This window comes from Ceratotherium simum, chromosome 27 (genome assembly GCF_057802395.1).
Source record: "Ceratotherium simum simum isolate JZ-2026a chromosome 27, ASM5780239v1, whole genome shotgun sequence".
Lineage (NCBI taxonomy): Eukaryota > Metazoa > Chordata > Mammalia > Perissodactyla > Rhinocerotidae > Ceratotherium > Ceratotherium simum.
The window spans coordinates 6,433,227-6,453,152 of record NC_141926.1 but is presented as its reverse complement, the minus strand read 5'-3'; the positions used below and the strand labels follow the sequence as shown (position 1 = coordinate 6,453,152).

Below are 19,926 nucleotides of genomic sequence, written 5' to 3'. Positions count from 1 at the left end.
TGTGCCACTGAGCAGCAATACATGAACTTGAGAGTTCATACAAGCTCTGAAGAATACATACTCCTAACCAATGAGCCTCAATATTATTTTGGATTAGCTCTGAGGACAGAAACGCTGAAGAAATTCAGAATCAGGTTATCCAAATTATATAGAAATCTTCCCATAAAATGTCCTTCTCTTTTAATCTGAGAGAAGCCTGATATATTAGCCCAAAGGCATGAAAAATTGACCCATCTCCTTAGAGTCATAATAGAGTGCCTGTGTTCTAAAATGCCCTGAAATTCTCCCGACTTCAATTTACTTGAAATTCCAGATCAATTTTGCACTATTTTTAAAAAATATGGTTCTTCCCCTCCCCTCACCTCCCACTGAGGACAATATTGATTTTATTTTTACTTGTTGTGATTTATTAATGTGACAACATTTAAGTCCAAAGAAGCATAATATGCTTTGATTCTACTACTAATAAAATATAACTGTGCATCCAAATCTGAACCCAATCAGTGGCCATTTGGGATTTTACACTGATTTTAATGTGACATTCTTGAATTTGTCACATATTGTTTGTGTATGATATCAAGAAAAAATTACTTATGCTGTATTAAATACAAAATTAAATATTATAGCAACATACTTAGAATTTTAGTTAGTGTCTTTTTTACTTACAGTGCATATAACAATTTAGTTACTTAGAAGACATAAAAGACCTCAGTTCAGAATTATTTTTGTTTGTGTTCTCTGGATTACATTTATACATAATAGAGTAAACCATGCAATTAGTGGAAGTTATTAAGAAGGATTTTCTCAGCGATGCACACACAAAGAAAAATGAGACTAGGCCCTCTAGATGCAAAAATGTAAACTGTGTTTTCTCTAGGATTATGAATGCTAATTATTCTCTTTTATTTTTTAAATTGTATTTTCCAAAATGAACATACTTTTTTGTAATATGAAAATAGCAATTAGCTCTTTATAAAGGCTTATTTTTAAATTTGTTTAATTTTACTCTTTGCATACGGGCACACATACAAAAACTGTCATCAAAGAGTCCCCAAATTTTGTACCTTGCACTTGCAAATTTAAAATAATTTCATCCGATCCCCAGTTGTTATTGGCGATGCAGCTGTAATAGCCGGAATCTTCCGCCTTTACCGTGCGGATAACAAAGCTTCCATTGCTGAAGATGCTCCTTCGCCCGTCAATCGTCACGAGGCTGGGTGTCCCGTTACTACCTCACAGGAAAAAAAAGGCACAGATTAAAGAAATTACAATCCAAATTAGCTGAGATTGGGGAAAAGCATAAAGACTCTCTCTGAAGCAAACGATACATTTGGAAGCTTGTATTAAGCAAGAACTAAACTACAATTACATGACCAACAATCAAATAGCTGAGTTTTGTTCTTTGTAAAAAATGGTATGTTGAAGTTATGTCTGTGTCGAGGGCCTAGATTCTGGCTCCTCACATATGTCAGTGACTGTCACAGCCCCAATGGGCCTCTCTCTCCTGCACTGTGTAGGCACTGGTGACTTCCTCTTTTCGGGAATTCCTTCTGTGGGCAGAAGTGCCATTTTGATCAAATCATGTAGGAACAACTAAATTTTGGGATCTCTTGCAGAATCACTTAAAGTGATAGTTGTTGTTAATAATTTTGACATAAAAAATAAACTGTGATATCTCAAGAGGGCAATGAGCTGACCCTAATATAAAGACAGTTAGTTTCCTTGCCCTCATAGCCAAGGCCACAGTGGTAACAGTCCAGTCATCTAGGGTCATCCCCACATCAGGCAGAATGCCACTTGACCTTGGGAACTTACTTATTTCCTTTGGATTAACTGACTTTAAAAGAGATGAGAAAAGTGGTCACTGGACGAAGACCATTATTTCCATAGGTTATGTCTTTTAAGTGCTTTAGTTTGAAAATAGGTACTCTTCGGAATCTGTTACCTCTATGCTCATTAGTGAATTCTCAACCCTTTATTTATATCCTAATTTCTTCCTCTGAATAGAGATAAGGCATTTAAAAAGTTCCACTGACAGAATACGTCTCACCTTCTCCCTTCTATCTTAGCTGCTATTATTGTAATAATTATTATTGAGTATGGAAAATCAGATTTATATTAGCAAAGTGCTAATGTATTCCATTTCTTAAAGTTATTTCTCAGAGCATTTGAGTTAGAGTTAGTTGGTCCATTATCTCCAAAGGAGAAGAGATAGGTGTTAAGTCTCACATAACCTTGGGTACATTCATCTCAATTGTACAGGAAACTTACGCCATAAGATACAGAAAACTTCCACAGAGATTATTGCAAGCATTTATTGTGAATTTAAAGGCTCTGCATTTATAGAGGATTGACACAATAGATCAGATCCTTTTAGTGCTAACGTGAAGATTCTCCCTCCCCCGATCTGCCCTCTATCTCAGAACAGTTGGAAGGTTTCCTGGAGATTTCATGAGTGTATAAGAATACAGGATTAGACCACTAGACCCAACCATCGTGTGTCTGATGTAATCTCTCAGAGTTCACTAAGGGCGTACATTGGGTTACTGGTTACCTGTCTTTCATCCATTTTACTGCAGGAGAAGGGTCCCCGACAGCTTTACAAGGCAAGGCGATATCTTTCATCCATGGAGTAGTCACCGTGCCACTGAAGGTCAGGATTCGTGCAGGAGCTGGAGCACCAAACAGAGCAGAAGCCCAGTTACTCCACTGACTTTTCTACACAGAGGCCAAAATGACCTTCCGCACTATAGCAACACCCCGCAAAGGGGCGAGCGCAGCACTGCCAATTAACCTTACACCTGTCAATGCTATTCTCTGGTGTCAGGTGTTTATAAGAGATTTTCATTGTAAGGACATACAAATAACTGAAAATCCCTATTGTAGCATTTTTTCCCTTCTATTGACTAAACATGAAGAACCTAAATTAAATATCTGAGGATTCATAAGCCCTGCAGCTCCAAGCTGTGCTTTCTATGAGCCCAATTATTTTTTGAAGCACTTTATTAAGTAATTTATCTCAACACCAAAAACTACACATTAAAATAGATTTTTAATATCTGAGAGAATAGACAATACAAAACATAAAGCCCCAAAAGGCAGGAAGAAGTAAAGCTGAACAACTTCTATTTATCAATTTTGTGGTACTTTCCTGACTTTATTGCATCAACTCGATCTTCAGCACAAACAGTAAGAAAAATGAAAATTTTCAGAGTGGCCTTTCTCGAAGAACAACCGTTTACTTGGGCCAGCGATTCTGACGTTTGAACAGGAGCATCATCCAGGGGCATCTGGCATTAGCACAGTCCCCAAGCAGCAGGAGAGAGCAGGAGGTAGAGAAGAAGAAGCCCAGGGTGGACCTGTGTCAGCAGGGGCCTCTTTGAAGACCAGCAGGGCCCAGCACTGACAGGCTCCTAGCACCACCTTCTTGAGTGAGACACAAAGGATGACAGAGACACCAAGACACAAGTCTTCCAGAGGCAAAATGATCTTCCCGAACTTTGCCATACATTGGGACAGTACTTTCTGCAGTGTTCCCTCCAGAATCTCAGCCTGACCAGATGCACAGATGTGGTCTCCAGACTACAGGTGGAAAGTGGCCTCAACCTGATTCTGGGCCCATAAAAATGGGACCAGTGTTGGGACGCCTGTACCACTTCAGGCTTGAGGGTTTGGATTGGCCAACAGGAGCAAATTCCCCAGGAAAGCCCTGGAATTCCAGAAAAGGTGGGGTTCCTGGAGCCAACTCATTACAGAGCCAACCCGCTTTAGAACACAAGCCTTGGTTGTTCAGGTCTACCAAACAACTCCTATTTTTGTTGTTCTGAGCTCTGTGAGCAAGAGCAGCGAGAGAGGAAGAGGAAACGCCAGTGGGCTCAGAAGCTGGGCCTATTTTGTGCAGCAACAATTACAGCAAAACCCAATCATGTGTTTGAAGCAATGTTCCCCGCCTATAGGGGAAACTGAAGCTCTTCCTCCTTAGAGCAAGGTCTTCAGAGACGGACATGGATGGCACCCTTTACCATGGAATGGAGTGTCTAGGGCAGAGATCACTCTGTTAGTCATTGACATCGCTGATTTTTCATCCTGTCATTGACATCGCTGATTTTTCATCCTGATAAGAGAAATAGGCCCATCAGGTAGCATTGGATTTCTGGCATTGGTAGTTTGGCATTTTCCCTTTCAAATCTTTCAGACTGTCCTTTTATGAGGAATATTCTAGCAGCAAATTGGGGGTGACTCAGGAAACCCAGCTAGAGTTAGGGGCTTCCAAGCTTTTTAACAGTCCCCTCTACTCTAAGAAATATATTCTACATTGAATCCCAGAAACTGCACACATATTGGGATGTGTGTGTGAGTGAAAACAAGTGTACAAATTAATACTTACTGTGTTTGGTGAATTCTGATATTTTCTACTTTTTTTTTCAAGTCTAGTCTAGACTATTTGACTGTATTCCATTCTATTCCATTTTATCTCTTTAATATGCTGGCTATAACCCCTAAAATTAATTCCAGGACTTAGGAAAGATTTCCCATCAGCATTTTGAAAAACATGGCTAGAATTACTTCATCTTCAAGCCCAACACACCTGGTTTCTAGAATGAATGCCCATTAGTGACAGTTGGAATTTAAGGGGTCCTAGTCTGAAATTCCAAGACTAAGCAACAGAACACACTAGACCTGGTTTTCAAACTGCAGCAGGCAAGAGAATCACCTAGAACCTTTGTTAAATACGCAGATTCCTACTCTGGCCCTGTGAGTAAGCGGATCTTTGGTGGGCTCAGAGAGTCTGTCTTTTAACAAGCACCTCAGGTGATTGTGATGTGAAACTGTAGTCCACCCGCAATCCGGACATCACTTCTGGTTCCTCTACTGATCGCAGCCATTTGACCATGCTCTCTGGGTCCACGCCCTAGCCCTGGGCTCCTTCCCAGGTTGGCATTCCTCTAGGACTGGGTCCACGGTTCCATTCTGCCACTCCCTTCACAAGAGCAGCAATCTTCTTCTTGAACCTAACTCTGGATTTTGAACTTGGCTACCTGTCAACAGATTTGCCATGGCTGTCAGCCTGCCTTGATCTCCCAACAATTACAAAATAACCTGCACCACGGCCCGTGGGCAACCCTGTCCTTCCAGCTTGGACCTTTCAGTTTTTATGGTTTGCTAGTGTCTGGGGCTTCTGGATGGTATCTGCCAGCCTGAACATCTGTTCCAAACCTGAGGCATTTCCTAGGTCATCCCCTTTCCAGAAAACCCATCAAGATCAACCCTAACTCTGGGTGAACCCCACTTGAGCATGAGAAGCTGAACATGTCTGGAGAAGTCCATGTGATTCAGGAACCACTGTACATTCATGATCACCAACCTCAACCAGACTCTCAGCTCTCCCTGCCGCTCTGTTTCCTCAGTAAATTCCTTCTCACTTCTCTGCAGTGATGATTTTGTCTTGTCCCTCTTCTTCTCAAACTTCTGATCCTCCCTCCACCACCCCCAAATTGTTTAATACTTGATAGAAAAAATAGAAGGCACCGCTGGGAACTCTGCATTTCCTGCCACCAAATCTACAAACTCACTTGTGTTTCCTCCCGCAAACCTCAGTCCTGTGGCTGTCATTCTTTCTCCCATGTTATCAACCTCTCCTTCTCTGCTGGAGCCTTCTGTTGCCCTACAAACATGCACTGCTAGCTGACATATTAAAAAATAATAAAACCAGAGCCTTTACCTGGGTGAGACCCCCACCCTCGCTCCAGCTTCTTGTCACTTCTTCTGGGAGATGTATGTTCAGAGAATTTTTTGCCCAGTCGGTCTGCTTCCTCGCCTCCCATCCACTTTCTCCATCATCCAGTCTCATTTCTGTATGCCCCTCCCCACTGAAGCTGCGCTCAGGAAGGTCGATGAGGTCCCCTACATGGCCAAACCCAAGGGCATTGCAGTCTTGTCCCACTTGACCTCCCAGCAGCAGCTGCCAAGCTGACCACTCTCTCCTTTTTGAAGCATCTCTGCTGAGTTCCCAACACCACCCTCCTGGTTCTTCTCCTGGCTCTCTGGCCTGACCCCTTTTCTCTCTGCCAGCTCCTGCGCCTCTCCCTCCCCTGTGTAAGCTGACGTTCCTCAGAGCCATTCCTGGACCTGACTCTCCACTTCTCCTCTGTCTTCCACTGGGCACTTCCCATCCCAGGTGGGAGGGGTGTCTAGGTGCTGACCACTCTCCGTTTCTGCCTCCTGACAGAGGTCTCTTGAGAGGCGGCATTGGCCTCATCTGCACAGACATCTTTAAGTGGACGGCTCTCAGTCATCTCAGATTTAACAAGTCCAAATGTCCAGATCTCCTTCCACCTGCTTCACAATCCACTTCTTCCACGGTCTTCCTCATCAACACATGACATCTCTAACTGCAATAACTCATGCTAGAATTTGGGGCTTTATTCTTGCCCTCTTCCTCTCCACTCCCTGCATGTCTTCCACTCAGTCCTGTCACTTCTTCTCCCAGGACACATCTTGGACCGGTCCACTTCTTCCAGCCCTGTCTGCTGCCATGCTAGCCCAAGCCATGCTGCCTGACTGCTCAGATGCCTCTCTGTCTCCTGCATTTTCCACTCTTACCTCCCTGCAATCCATTCAGAATATAGAGATCAGCATGGTCTTAGAATACATGCCCGCCATTAATTGTCACAAAAGCACCACGCTGATATAAGATGTCAATGATGGGGAAACCAGGTACAAGGTGTGTGGCCATTTTCTGTACTAGCTTCACAATTTTTCTGTAAATCTAAAGCTGTTCTAAAAAATAAGGTTTATTACACACACACACACACACACACACACACACACAGGATCATGTCCCTCCTCTGGTTAAAACCCTACGGTGTCTGCACATTTTGCTTAGAGTAAACTCTGTAATCCTTTGAAGGCCCAGCATGGCCAGGCCCCTGCCTTCCTCCCCAGGCTCACCATAGACTACTCTCTCCTCTGCAGACTCACGGGGTCCAGCATCCAGGACTTCCAACATGCTACACTCTTTCTCTGAGAAGCTGGAGGCCTTCTCATGTTGGGACATCATTTGCTTCCCTTGTCATGGAACTGTATTTACTCTTACTTATGTGGCCAAGTCCATCCACCACCTCCAATGTTCTAAGTGAGGTCCTGTCATGGTGCTTCTTTATAACACTTACTGCAGTTTGCAATGATACATGTATTTTTGTGATGCTTTGTTTACTGTCTCCCCACCAAACTGTGAACTCTGTGAGGGCACGTAGTAAACATTTATATATATATACACATATATATAATCCTTAGAAGAGACTCCTATGTGCTTACCAAACCCCGTTTCCTTTTCCTTCTGGACATTCAGCCTGGCTTCATTTCCCAGCTCTGCTTTGAAAATAGGAAGGTCCCATGACTTCGTTCTACACAATGGAATGTGGGTAAAAATAATGCATACGCTTCCATATCTGGCCCATGAAAACCTCCCTTACCCGCCTCCATGTTCTCTCTTTCTCCATCTATGTGGCTGGAAATGAAAGATCCCAGGACTTGAAATCACAAGGTGGGAGAGACCTGGATCCCTGAGTCACCACGTGGAACGAGCCAGCTGTCCAGAAATATCTGTGTTGGCCTATGTTACTATGTTAAGCCACTAAAACTTAGGGGATGTTTGCTTCAACGGTCAGTCTTCCTTGACTAAATCACCCCTCTAAATCACTCCCTAGCCTAGCGCCTGACATACAATAGGCACTCAAAATTATTTTTTTGTGTGTGTGCGGAAGATCAGCCCAGAGCTAACATCTGCCAATCTTCCTCTTTTTGCTGAGGAAGACTGGCCCTGGGCTAACATCAGTGCCCATTTTCCTCCACTTTATGTGGGACGCCACCACAGCCCAGCCTGACAAGCGGTGTGTCGGTGCGTGCCCAGGATCTGAACCCAGGCCGCCAGCAGTGGAGCGCACGCACCCAACCGCTACGCCATGGGGCAGGCCCCACAAAATGATTGATTGAATGACCAAATGACGTTTATTCTCCCCAGATAAGTTCTACTCCTGCGGAAGTAGCCAGTTTTCAGTTGTGCCCCCTCTGAGTATGTCACCTCCTACTACATTAGCCAGGACATTCCTGGCTATGTTTGGAGATATAATATTGAACACACAAAAGGAGAGAAGAGGTCAAGCCATTGCTAATCCTGCATCTTATGTTGCAGCTCTTTTTTCAAATCCCACAGTGCAGTCATTATGCCCATTGATAATCATTGTTTTCTAAATGTTAGAGATTGTCTGTTATGCATGGCTTGATATCATGATCAAAGAGTACAACAGACAAAACAAAAATCCACCAATTTATTTTCCTTATCAACAACATACTTATTTTCTATCTGTATTTGTGTTCACAATGTGACACCACTCTCTTTTTCCCTCACTATTTTATTCTGCCTCTTTCTCAGCTATCACACTAAGGCATGATGCATGTTATCAAGAGCTCTTAGAGGTAAAATTGGAATCTCAGGAGGTTGATTTTCTCTTTCAGGCACCTAGAAGCTTCATTAGTAATAAACAGCCAATGTGGTGTATTCCAAAATCAGGAGCCATCTCCTGCTGGCATGGAATTCTGATGTAGATACACTCATTCATGATGACTGCTAATTTAGGGGGACCCTACACACTGGGTGGTAGCAATGAATAGACGTAGAATAAGAATATTCTGTGCCTATAAGTGCTTTGTAGGATCAGGATACCATGTCAGTGCGAAGACACTGTATTTATTTTTAGGGACTTTTTGTTCTTTGTTGACTCCAACTTCCCACTGTTACTTAATGATTTTGTTTATAATATTCTATCAATAAAAGAAGAGCTAATGATTTTCTTATATTTGTAAGGTTCCAAATTCCATAGACCAAAACATGGACATTTCTCTTTAAGAAGTATGGTACCCGATTTTGATGAAAGTAGAACTTCGCTGGGATGTTGCGATGCAGTGCTATTCATCTACCCATAGAGGTGAGTGGGGGCTCCTTTTCTTAATTTCCCCAAAGACACATTAAGTTGTAAAGCCACTCACACCTCCAGGATTCTTTTCTGATTTGCACAAAAGCCCAGTGCCAGCTAGCAGCAATCTTATTTCTTGGGCTGAAATATGATAACATGTGATGTTCTGATTTACTTGAGTTTTAGGCCATTGGAAGCTTTATTTCAGATAAAATAGAGACTTAAAAACAGTCAAATTTCAATGGGAAATGAGGTCCTTACTACGGTGGCACACCTTTAGCTAACGGCTCTACCGTGATGATTTCGCTGCTGTTGCCTCTCCCTGCTGAGGTCACCGCCACCACCCAGATGCTGTACTGACGATTCCGACTCAGGTTAGGAATTCTGTAGGAAAATGAGTCAGGAGAGGCTTCAAACTCGCTGATCACCTGTGAGAGGAGACATAAATGTTCCCACATTCAAGGAGGCAATGGCACAATGGGTTTCCTAAAGCAATAACTATTAACATATTATCTTTTGTAAGAAACAAAAGCCACTAATCCCTCTATAAAACGCTGGATTTGCAATATGAATATATATATATATATACACACACACACACACACACACCATAGTCTACATTTCTCTATGCAGCAGCTTTGACAGCCACCAATGAGTAATTTAATCCTTTAAATTAGAGGTCACCTCACTTCTTTGTTCAGCTGATATGGAGTAACAAGAACCAGATCTACCCTCCTACCGGAAACAACCAAAGAACACAATATATATGAAACAACAGTTTCCAAGGCATTGTACATCCGCTAATGAAGGATGGTGATCTCTGAAATACAGGAAACCAATGAGGTAAGGCCTACAATTGCAGGGTATTTACATTTTTGAGAGTTTCCAGGCCATGGCACAGGGAACCCAGGAGGAGCCCGGCAACTTCCCCGATTTGAGAAGACAGAACTGAGAAACTGGTAGGGAGTTGGAGTTTGCAGGACTGAGTACTGGAAAGGAGAGAGCTACACAGAAAACTCTGGAGATCTAAAGAGCATCCCACTTGGGTATTCAACTGAGTTGATCTGTGCGTACATGTGAGGAACTATCTGAGGCCAGGGAAGAACCACCTGAAAGGACTGGCGGTCACAGCACCCAGCATTCACACAGGACTGGGAATAGTGCCTGTTCCCATCAGCCACATGGGAAACTCTAGAGATTCACGGGGCATTGGGTATGGTGCATAAGGCTCTTACCTCGGTAATGGGGGATAATTCGCTCTAGATTGAACACCACACTGGTATTGCCTAACAAATATTAAAAGCAAGATTCATAAAGATCAAATTGTCACTAAGTAACTTAACTGCATCCCAGAACAAAAGCCAAAAATATTTATAGGAATAAGAATATCCAGTATCCAAGAAGGTAAAATTCACAATGTTCGACATCCAATTAAAAATTTACAGATATGAACAACCCAAATATCCATCAACTCATGAATGGATAGAAAAAATATATGGTATCCATACGATGGAGTATTATTCAATAGTGGAAAGGAATGAAGTGTGGATACATGCTACAGCTTGGATAAATCTTGAAAACATTATACTAAGTGAAAGAAGCCAATCACAAAAGACCACATATTTATGATTCTCTTTATATGAAATGTCCAAAATAGGCAAATCTGTAGAGACAGAAAGTAGATTAGTGGTTGCTGGGGGTGGGGTAGTGAAGGGAGAGAATGAGGAGAAACTACTACTGGGTGTGGGGTTCCTTTTTGGGATGATTAAAATGTTCTCAAATTAGACAATGGTGGAGGTTGTGCAGCTGTGGGAATACACGAAAAGCCACTGAATTGTACACTTTCAAAGCATGGATTTCCTGGTATGTGAATTATATCTCAAAAAAGCTGCTATAAAAAAAATTCCAGGAATGCAAAGAAGCACAAAAACATGACTCATAAAAAAATATATAATTCAATCAATCCAAATTGACCCATAATTGACACAGATATTAGATTTAGCAGATGAGGCCATTGAAACAGTTATTATAATTGTATTATAGCTATATTATAATAGCTATATTATAGCTATAGGTATTCAAAAATTTAAGTAGATACATGAATTATATAAAAAGATCCAAGTTAAAATTGAAATGGGGCCAGCCCTGGTGGCCTGGAGGTTAAGTTTAGCGTGCTATGCTTCAGTGGCCCAGGGTTCAGTTCCTGGGCATACCTACACCACTTGTCTGTCAGTGGCCATGCTATGGTTGCAGCTCACATACAAAAAGAGGAAGATTGGCAGCAGATGTTAGCTCAGGGTGAATCTTCTTCAGCAAAATAAAAAAAAGAAAGAAAAATTTGAAAATACAATGTGTGAGATGAAAAATACACTGGATTAGATTAATAACAGGTTAGTTCTTGCAGAAAAAAAAGGTTAGTGAATTTGAAGACATATTAATAGATGAAACACAGAGAGAAAAGAGAATACAAAACTTAACAGATCATTAGTGAGCTATGGGACAACATCAAGCAGCCTGACATACATATAATTGGAATCACTTGAAGGAGGAGAGGGATGTAGGACAGAAAAACAAGTTTGAAGAAATAGTGGCTGAAAATCTTCCATATTTGATGAAAACTATAAACCCATAGAGCCAAGAATCTCAATGAACCTCAGCCATAAAAATATGGAGAAAATTAGACTAAGGCACATCATAATCTAATTGCTCAAAACCAGTGATAAAGAGAAAATCTTAAAAATAGCCAGAGAAAAGACTTATTGCACATGGAGAAACAAAGATGAAGATGTCAGCCAACTTCTTGTCAAAAACAATCCAAGTGCTATCGAATGTCTCTCTCAAATTCATATGCTGAACACTAATCCCCAAAGTGATGGTATTAGGAGGGGGGGCCTTTGGAAGGTGATTAGGTCATGGGATTAGTGCCCTTATAAAACAGGCTGGAGAAACCTCCCTTGGCCCCTTCCACCATGTAAAGACATAAGGCGAAGTCTGCAACCCAGAAGAGCGCTCTCACCATAACCTGACCATGCTGGCACCGTGATCTTGGATGTCTAGCCTCTGGAACAAATACAGAAAAGTAGTACGGAGAAGTGGGGGTGCTGCTGTAACAAATACCTAAAAATGTGGAAGCAGCTTTGAACTGGGTTGAGGCTGGAAGAGTTTTGAGGGGGATGCTAGAAAAAAGCCAATATTGCCGTGAAGGGAGTGCTAATGGTGATTCTGGTGAGAGCTCAGGAAGGAAAGAGGAGAGCTGGAGAGAGCCTCCATCTTCTTAGAGAATACAAATAATCATGTACGGAACGTTGGTAGAAGTACGGATGGCAAAGGCCATTTGGGTGAGGTCTCAGATGGAAATGACGAACATGTTACTGGACAATAGAGAAAAGGTGATCCTTGTTATTAAGTGGCAATGAACGTGGCTGAATTGTGTCCCTGTTCTAGTGTTTTGAGGAAGGTAGAACTTATGAGTGATGAAATTGGATATTTAGCTGAGGAGATTTCTAAGCAAAGTGTTGAAGGAATGGCTTGGTTCCTCTTGACTGACTTTACTGACACAGTAAAATGCAAGACGAGAGAAATGAATTGAAGAAAGAAGCAAAAAGGAACTAAAACTTAAAAATGTGGAAAATTCTCACCTACTTATATTGCAAAAAACGAGACAGCATGTTTGGATGAGAAGACTGAGGCTGAGGGCCAGCAACCATTAGATAAGGAGATTATTGTGGGTGTGAACTATGAACCTAATCAGCCACCCCAGCAGGAACACTCCCAGTTTATGGGATAGAATGAAGGAAGGCTGCTGGACTTAGATTCTACAAGGCAGGACAACAAAGCCATTTGGCTGTGAACTTGTGTTACTCTTCAAGAAAAGGGAAGAATGGCTCTGAAGGATATTCAGAGTTCATCAGGACCACTGCCTTGGTTTCAACTGGCTTTCAACTGAAGTGTTGGAGGCAGGGACCCCTGTGTCTGTGGTGGTCTAATGCCCACCTGGCAGAGCCCTGGAGGCTCTGCTCTGACCTGCAGAACGGCAGCATGGGTGGGGTCCCTGCAGAGGGCCCCAGCATGGGCAGAGCCCCACTCAGCAGAGGAGGCAATCCTAGTGGACCTGGAGGACAGAGCATTAAACCAAAGAAGACTATTCTTGTGTCTTAAGATCCAATGGAATTTGCCTTGCTAAGTTTCGGACTTACTTGGGACCCATCACCCCTTCCTTCTTTCCTGTTTCTCCCTTTTGGAGTGGGAATGTCTGCCCTGTGCCTGCCCCACCATTGTATTTGGGAAGCACATAACTTGTCTGCTTTCACACATTCGCGGTTGGAGAGGAATTTGCCTCAGGAGGAATTGTACCTGGAGTCTCACTCACATCTAATTTAGATGATATTTAGATGAGACTTTGGATTTTAGACTTTAGAGTTGGTGCTGGAATGAGTTAAGACTTATAGGACTGTTGGGATGGAATGAATGTATTTTTGCCTGTAAAAAGGACATGAATTTTGGGGGAGGCAGGGGCAGAATGTTATGGACTGAATGTTTGTGTCCTCCCCGAAATTCATAGGTTGAAGCCCAGATCCTTAATGTGATGGTATTAGAAGGTGGGGCTTTTGGGAGGTGGTTAGGTCATACAGGTGGAGCCCTCATGAATGGGATTAGTGTCCTTATAAGGTGATGAAGAGACCAGAGCTCTATCTCTCTCTACCAAGTGAAGATACAGTGAAAAACCAGGAAGAGGGTTCTCACCAGACACTAGACCTACTAGCACCATGATCTTGGAGTTCCCAGCTCCAGCATTGTGAGAAATAAATGCCTGTTGGTTAGGCTTCCCTGTGTGGCATTTGTTATAAAAGTCAGAGCTGACTAAAGCAAAGAAACTAAGGTACATACAGAGTAAGTGACTCACTGAGGTCATGCCAGACAAGGGTGGACAGAGGCTCAAGCTCGGTGCTTCTGGTCTCAAGTCCACTGCTGTTTCCTCACACTCCATGCTGCCAGTTATGAGATGCCAAAGACACGAAGAACTTACTTCCACACTTGTGAGCTGTTAAATATACCTTAGTAGGTCAGCAGGCTGCATAAACTGCAATACCAGCTGTGCAATGAAATAGGTTAACTATATCTCTTAATTGTCATACATCTTACGCTCCTCCAATAAAAAATCACGTCAGAAAATTGCCCATTGTCACATAGTTAACTTACAGGTACATAGTGTCAGATGATTAAAGGGAGACTATAGGGTCCTTGCACAGATTCCTCAGGTGTGCATATACACTTTAGTGTGCACACATGCATGTGCGTGCACACATATGTACTCCCCCTCCCTCTTCCAACCCCACACCAGTCTTGTCTCATTTTCAGAAAATCGTGGGAAATCTAATCCCTACAGAAGTTCAGAATGAATTTGGCTTGCCTCCTGGCAAACTGAGGAAATGATCCCAAGACTGTGTGTACTTGTATTCTGTCATGTTCCAAGGCTATGTTGTTGCTAAACTAATTTTACAAAGCTTAATGATGTGCAAATTATAACAAGTGCATCAACGGAGCCTTAAAATATATTTACAAAATAAGGATTTTCTGTGAAGAGCACATAGCCTTTAGTTAAAACTCAATAAATATCCTGTCTATAAGGTGCAATTGGCCCTTGACTACCACCAAAATATGCATTTTACTTAATTTTTACCTGCAACACAAAGCATGGCTAAAATCAGTGATAAAAATATGATTTCTTATGAAACAATATTTGTTTCACTGTTTATATAGAAGATTAACCAAGAGCTGAAGTAAAAAGTTTATTTACAGCAATTTCCTCCAGTTGGAATGACTTTTCTCTACAGACTAGGATGGAACATAGTAGTCAAGCTGTTCAGGGTTCCTATTGGTTATTTGGGAAAGTCAGTTGCACTGGTGTTGTTGCCCTTTGATACCACTGTATTCCCCTGATGACTGCCATAATTAGGCACCATTTTTCTGGTGTCAGCAGAAGGGCAAGTAGAACATTGCCAACTGCACAATTTAAGCAATTGAAGAGTTGATTTGTTTTCTGTGTAATGTACGTAACTGGATATTAAATGTGACTCTTCTTGTTGTCTTGAAGTTTTAGCAATGGCCTTAAAAGGTGAGAATAGTTCCAAAGATGCCAGTACCTTCTTTCCTAACAAGAAACACGAGGCCACATATGCAGGGCCTTCTGGTTCTGATGCTTTGTCCATGATCCATCACTGGGCCCCATAAGGGGCAGAGTCAGGATTAAGGACTTTTTGTTGAGAGACGTCTGTGTGAATTCCCACCTAGGGGTAGGAGGGGGCTTTGAGCTTCAAGGAAACCACTCAGAGATCTTGGAGTTTGGAAGGATATAGAGATTGGTGAGTGAGTCACACCTGAGAAGGCTAAGGCTAGCCATAATGGCAAAGGCTAGCCCTGCTCACGACAGGAGAGAAGGCTGTGCTGAGACTGGCTGTCCCTTCTGGTTTGGTGGGGTAAGGATGCTTACACGTGGACCCTTTGGGAGAGAGCAAGACTGGATGCCTCAAGAGAGATGTCCATAGGCATGAGATACCTCTTAACCAAGCGTGTATTGCAAATTACATAATATTTACTTTAAACAGCATCACTTATCTATAGATAGTGCATAATTCAACTATTGGTAACAATTTCAAGACGTGGCAACAGGTAAGAAAGAAGAGCTAAATGGAAAAAATATCAGAAGCTCATTCAGGGTAGTGAAGCAAATCTATGTGATTAAATCCTTCTCCTTAACCCTCAGCCAAAAATGCTTGTTCTGAGAAAGAGGGAGGATGAATATCGCTTCCTTATGAAACATTTTCCTCAATATTGTATATGAGATATAATAGCATTGATTATATTTACATTTCATTAATTGTCTTTCTATTGGACACTAGATTTTCCAACACAACGATCTAGTAGCGTTTAAGCTGACTTGCTAATTTCACATGCATTTCATTATATGACATTCCCTCCCAAACACTGGGAATGTTCAATTTGAAGGGATGGATTTTATTTCCAAATTTCTCCCAATACTTCAGCTAGGTTGATACATCAAAGCATTAATGGAACATGGAGGGAATAAAAAGTTACAAAGTAGAGCTTGACTCTCAGGGGCAAGAAGATACAAAATTGTAGCATAAGAAAAGCTAACTCCCACTGTCTTAGAGATTAAAGAATCAAATGCAGTAAAGAAGAAATTTGAGGGGAGGGGAGAAAGACACATTTCTCAATATTTAAATATCTAAATATTTAATTTTCTTCCAGATCTTTAACTCTCTAGACTCATCATCTTCAGAGTTAAGAGAGATCTAGATATTAGCCATTCAAGAAGATTTTATTATACTTAAAATGTGAATTAATCTTGAATAGATTACTACAATTGGGCTAAACATTTATTTTAAGGGAAGACTTAAGAGTTACTTAATGGCCTGTGGAAATGCAGGAAATACTTTCAACAGTAAGAAAGCTCTGGTGCCAGGCATATGACTTGCATAAGCATGGTTTTTGGTGGGGAATTCTGCCCCACGGCTCATTTTTGATTCTGCTCTGTGCCGGCATGATGGAGTAGACAGACATTTGTAGATGGGGTTGCCATTATTCTGTGCCTATCATAAATTCCTATTAGTCCTTTAAGAAAAAATGTCTGTTCTTTCTCATCTAAAAAGTATTTAAATATGTTGATTCTGTCAGAATCCAGAGTTAACCTAACATTTATTATTAATTAGTCACTCTCAATTGAAATGGCTCTAAGTGGCAGCCAAGTTATTTATTTCTTGGTCCATCAGAGATTGTGGAGTAAGAAGATCAAGTTCTTCTCTCTAGCTGATGTCACCTAACAGGGACAATCCACAGAGGTCTTGAGGGAAGATTTTGGTTTTCTGCTTGAGGCACACACTTAAAATATAAAATATTTATGTAGTTTGTCTATTAGCTATCACAAATACTGTGCTTACAAATGGAATGTTCATAGTTTTTACTGTAGGAGATAGTTGGGGGGTCATGCTAACACCACTACAGTGGAAGGATGGAGGCCCACGGCTGATGAGGGATGACAAGAGGTACAGGACACCTGGGGCCAGCCTTATAAACTCACTGGACTACAGATCCCTCCTTTGGGTTGTGATAAGAAAATTTATGCAAAAGCTCTTAACGTCATGCCTAGTAATAGGAAATGCTCATAAATAGTTGCTGAGTTTGAATTCATAGGCATTTACTGAGTTCAATTCCAGTGTGTAGATTATAAGGTAAAGTTCCTCCCCAAGGAACAAGATATGATCACAGCATGGCAAATGGCGGATTAATTAAAATGAAGCATGGTAGGATTCTGACAAATTCTTACTAAAATCTAGAAATAAAATCATTTGCATTCCTTTTTTTAATGCCAGAAATGTATTCTTTGTAGAAATTATTATTTTTTTTTTTGAGGAAGATTGGCTCTGAGCTAACATCTGTTGCCAATCTTCCTCTTTTTCTTTTTTCTGCCCAAAGCCCCAGTACATAGTTGTGTATCATAGCTGTAGAGTTGTAGCTCTCCTATGTGGGACGCCGCCTCAGCATGGCTTGATGAGTGGTGAGTAGGTCAGCACCCAGGATCCGAATGAACCCCAGGCCTCCTACGTGGAGTGCGTGAACTTAACCGCTACGCCCCCACGCCAGACCCCTGCATTCCTTTTCTAAAAGTATCCCTGTCTTATTTGAGGACATGGATTAATATTTGCAAAATGCCTAGGAAAGTAAATGGAAACTTCATGTGTTTCATTAGAAAAATATTTAGAGCAAGTTTTTACAAGACTTCTGACATGTTTGCCTTCCTAAAATTGGACTCAGAGTGGAAAATGCAGCTAATGGTATAAACCTTGCAACACCCACGCCAGACAGCTCATTTCCATTGTTCCATCTTTCTGCATGATTGCTTTAGGTCTGGTGGATGGAGTCACAGATTTCTAAGGAACTGGACAGCATACTTGTCAAAAGAACGTAAACATTGCTGGAAGGTTAGTCTCCTAGTGCTTCAATGTCGCCCCATGAAAAGCCTGGGAACAGTGTCTTCCAGGCCTACTTTCATTTCAGAATTATTTTTGCCTTGTGATGCTGGTGTAATATTCTTCCTCATGTTTAAGATACTTTTTAACCAGTAAATAAGATAAAATTAGCCACCATGAGCTACTTTAAGTGCTCTTTAGTAATTTCTATAAAACTGGATATTTACCTAATAATGGCTGAATCCATCTCCAAATCCCTCTTGCTATTTAGCTCAATAGACCAACTTGTAACGCCTTCTAAGCTTTCTCTAATCCCCTCAATCTGGTGCCATATTGGCCCTTTGTTTATATGTCTTTTATGGTCTTTATTCCACTTTGGATTATGGTCTTTGTGCTCTTACCATCTCTCTCCCTGCTGGGTGGAGTTCAAGCTCTCTGAGTGGCCCTTTCTCACCCCTCCCTCCACTTATTCCCCAGGGGTCCAGAGTGGGGACCCACTAACCACTAACTGGAATGGACTGAGGAAATGCCTGTTGTATTAAGTGGGTTTAATAATGACCTAGAAGTTATTTGAATGCAACAGAAAAAACATGTGTCGAGAATGGCTATGGAGTTGCAGGCTGTGCAGATCAAATTGTTCAGCATGTCTGTTGTATATAAAAAGAATTCCACTTAAAAAAATTTCAATTAACTTTTTAATGAAAAACTAATTCTATCAAATAAATATGGTGCTTTATAAAGCTTTAATATCTAATTATTAACATGCAGTTCAAAAAAAAAAACTTGAATGCTCTGATTTTGTAGATAGAATGTTTTGTAGATAGAATGTAGATATTAGTGACGAAAAAAAAACCTCCCCCAAAGCAGAATAAACCAAATGGATAGTTCTTTTAATTATAGAGCAACAACACTTCCAGAGCATATAAAATCTTCCTGTTTAGTGGCAGAGAAATGGCCTGGACTACATTAAGAATAAGCAGTTAGCTGGATCAATTTAAGATTTGCCTCTGTTTTTTAAATTCCTATGTTTAATACATTTTGATCTAATTTCCATTTTATTTCACTATTTTCACCTATAAAAGGAGATAATACGGCACAAAACCCCTCCTAAAGGGCCAGACTGGGATGGCCTGTGCTTATAGAAAGGACAGCCTATTCAAGCTGCTTGTTCCATCCCAGTCAATTTCAGCGGTTTTCTCTGAGCTTTACTGAGATGACTGTAGCTGCTGTTGGCTATATACGACTATTGTCGACTTTTAAGAAAGCTTTCCAGACATAGTATATTTTGCTTTTGGCTTCAAATATAAAAATTATTGTTATAATGTTTTGCTAGTGAATTAAAGTTGATATCCAGAAAAGGCATGAAAGAAGCTAGTTTCTCCGTGTTATTATTTAGAATCAGGAGTACTGTCCAGTTTGCCAGAATGGCATTACAGGATCCTTATGTTTCCCAGGGTCTTTCTAATAAAATCACCTCCATTTACTAAAATTCTGCCTCATCCCTTCTCTGTTGTCACATCATCTGCCATACAAATTGTGTATTTGTAAAGTGCTTTATTAATTTAACTTGATTGTTATCACCTATTCAACAAATCTTGCACAAAAGACCTAGTTTAGCACCATATAACTTCTCACATATAAGAAAGAAATTAGCAAGAAAGGCTATTCTTAGTAAAAAAAAAATATGTATAATATACTTTATTGGAAAAAATAACTATTTCCATTGTCTTAATTGAAAACGATTTAAAGCTATTTTTTTCCTTAAATAGTACCACACGTCTGTGTCAGGCCAAGTCAAAAAGATAAGATATTTTCAAAGCTGGAAGCTTTCAAAGGCTCCAAAAGCTGATTGATCAAAAGGGCATTTTAATCTGTGGCTACTTGAGAAGCAGTAAGCAGCAATGGAGAAGCACGTTCAGAGAGGCATATACTGGCTGTCTAGTCTGAATGAGCGCCATCTCAAA

General features: G+C 41.1%; 1 protein-coding gene across 4 annotated transcripts in view; it reads right to left on the bottom strand.

The window, feature by feature from the left end:
- DSCAM (DS cell adhesion molecule) overlaps positions 1–19,926 on the bottom strand; it is a 724,602-nt gene that overhangs the window by 58,117 nt on the left and 646,559 nt on the right. For all 4 annotated transcript variants that reach the window (XM_087418066.1, XM_087418068.1, XM_087418065.1 and 1 more), the window contains 3 exons: positions 9,250–9,403; positions 2,555–2,672; positions 1,065–1,228 (listed from right to left, as the gene is read on the bottom strand). In XM_087418066.1, the coding sequence (XP_087274192.1) occupies positions 1,065–1,228; positions 2,555–2,672; positions 9,250–9,403 (436 nt within the window). The remainder of the gene's footprint in view (positions 1–1,064; positions 1,229–2,554; positions 2,673–9,249; positions 9,404–19,926) is intronic.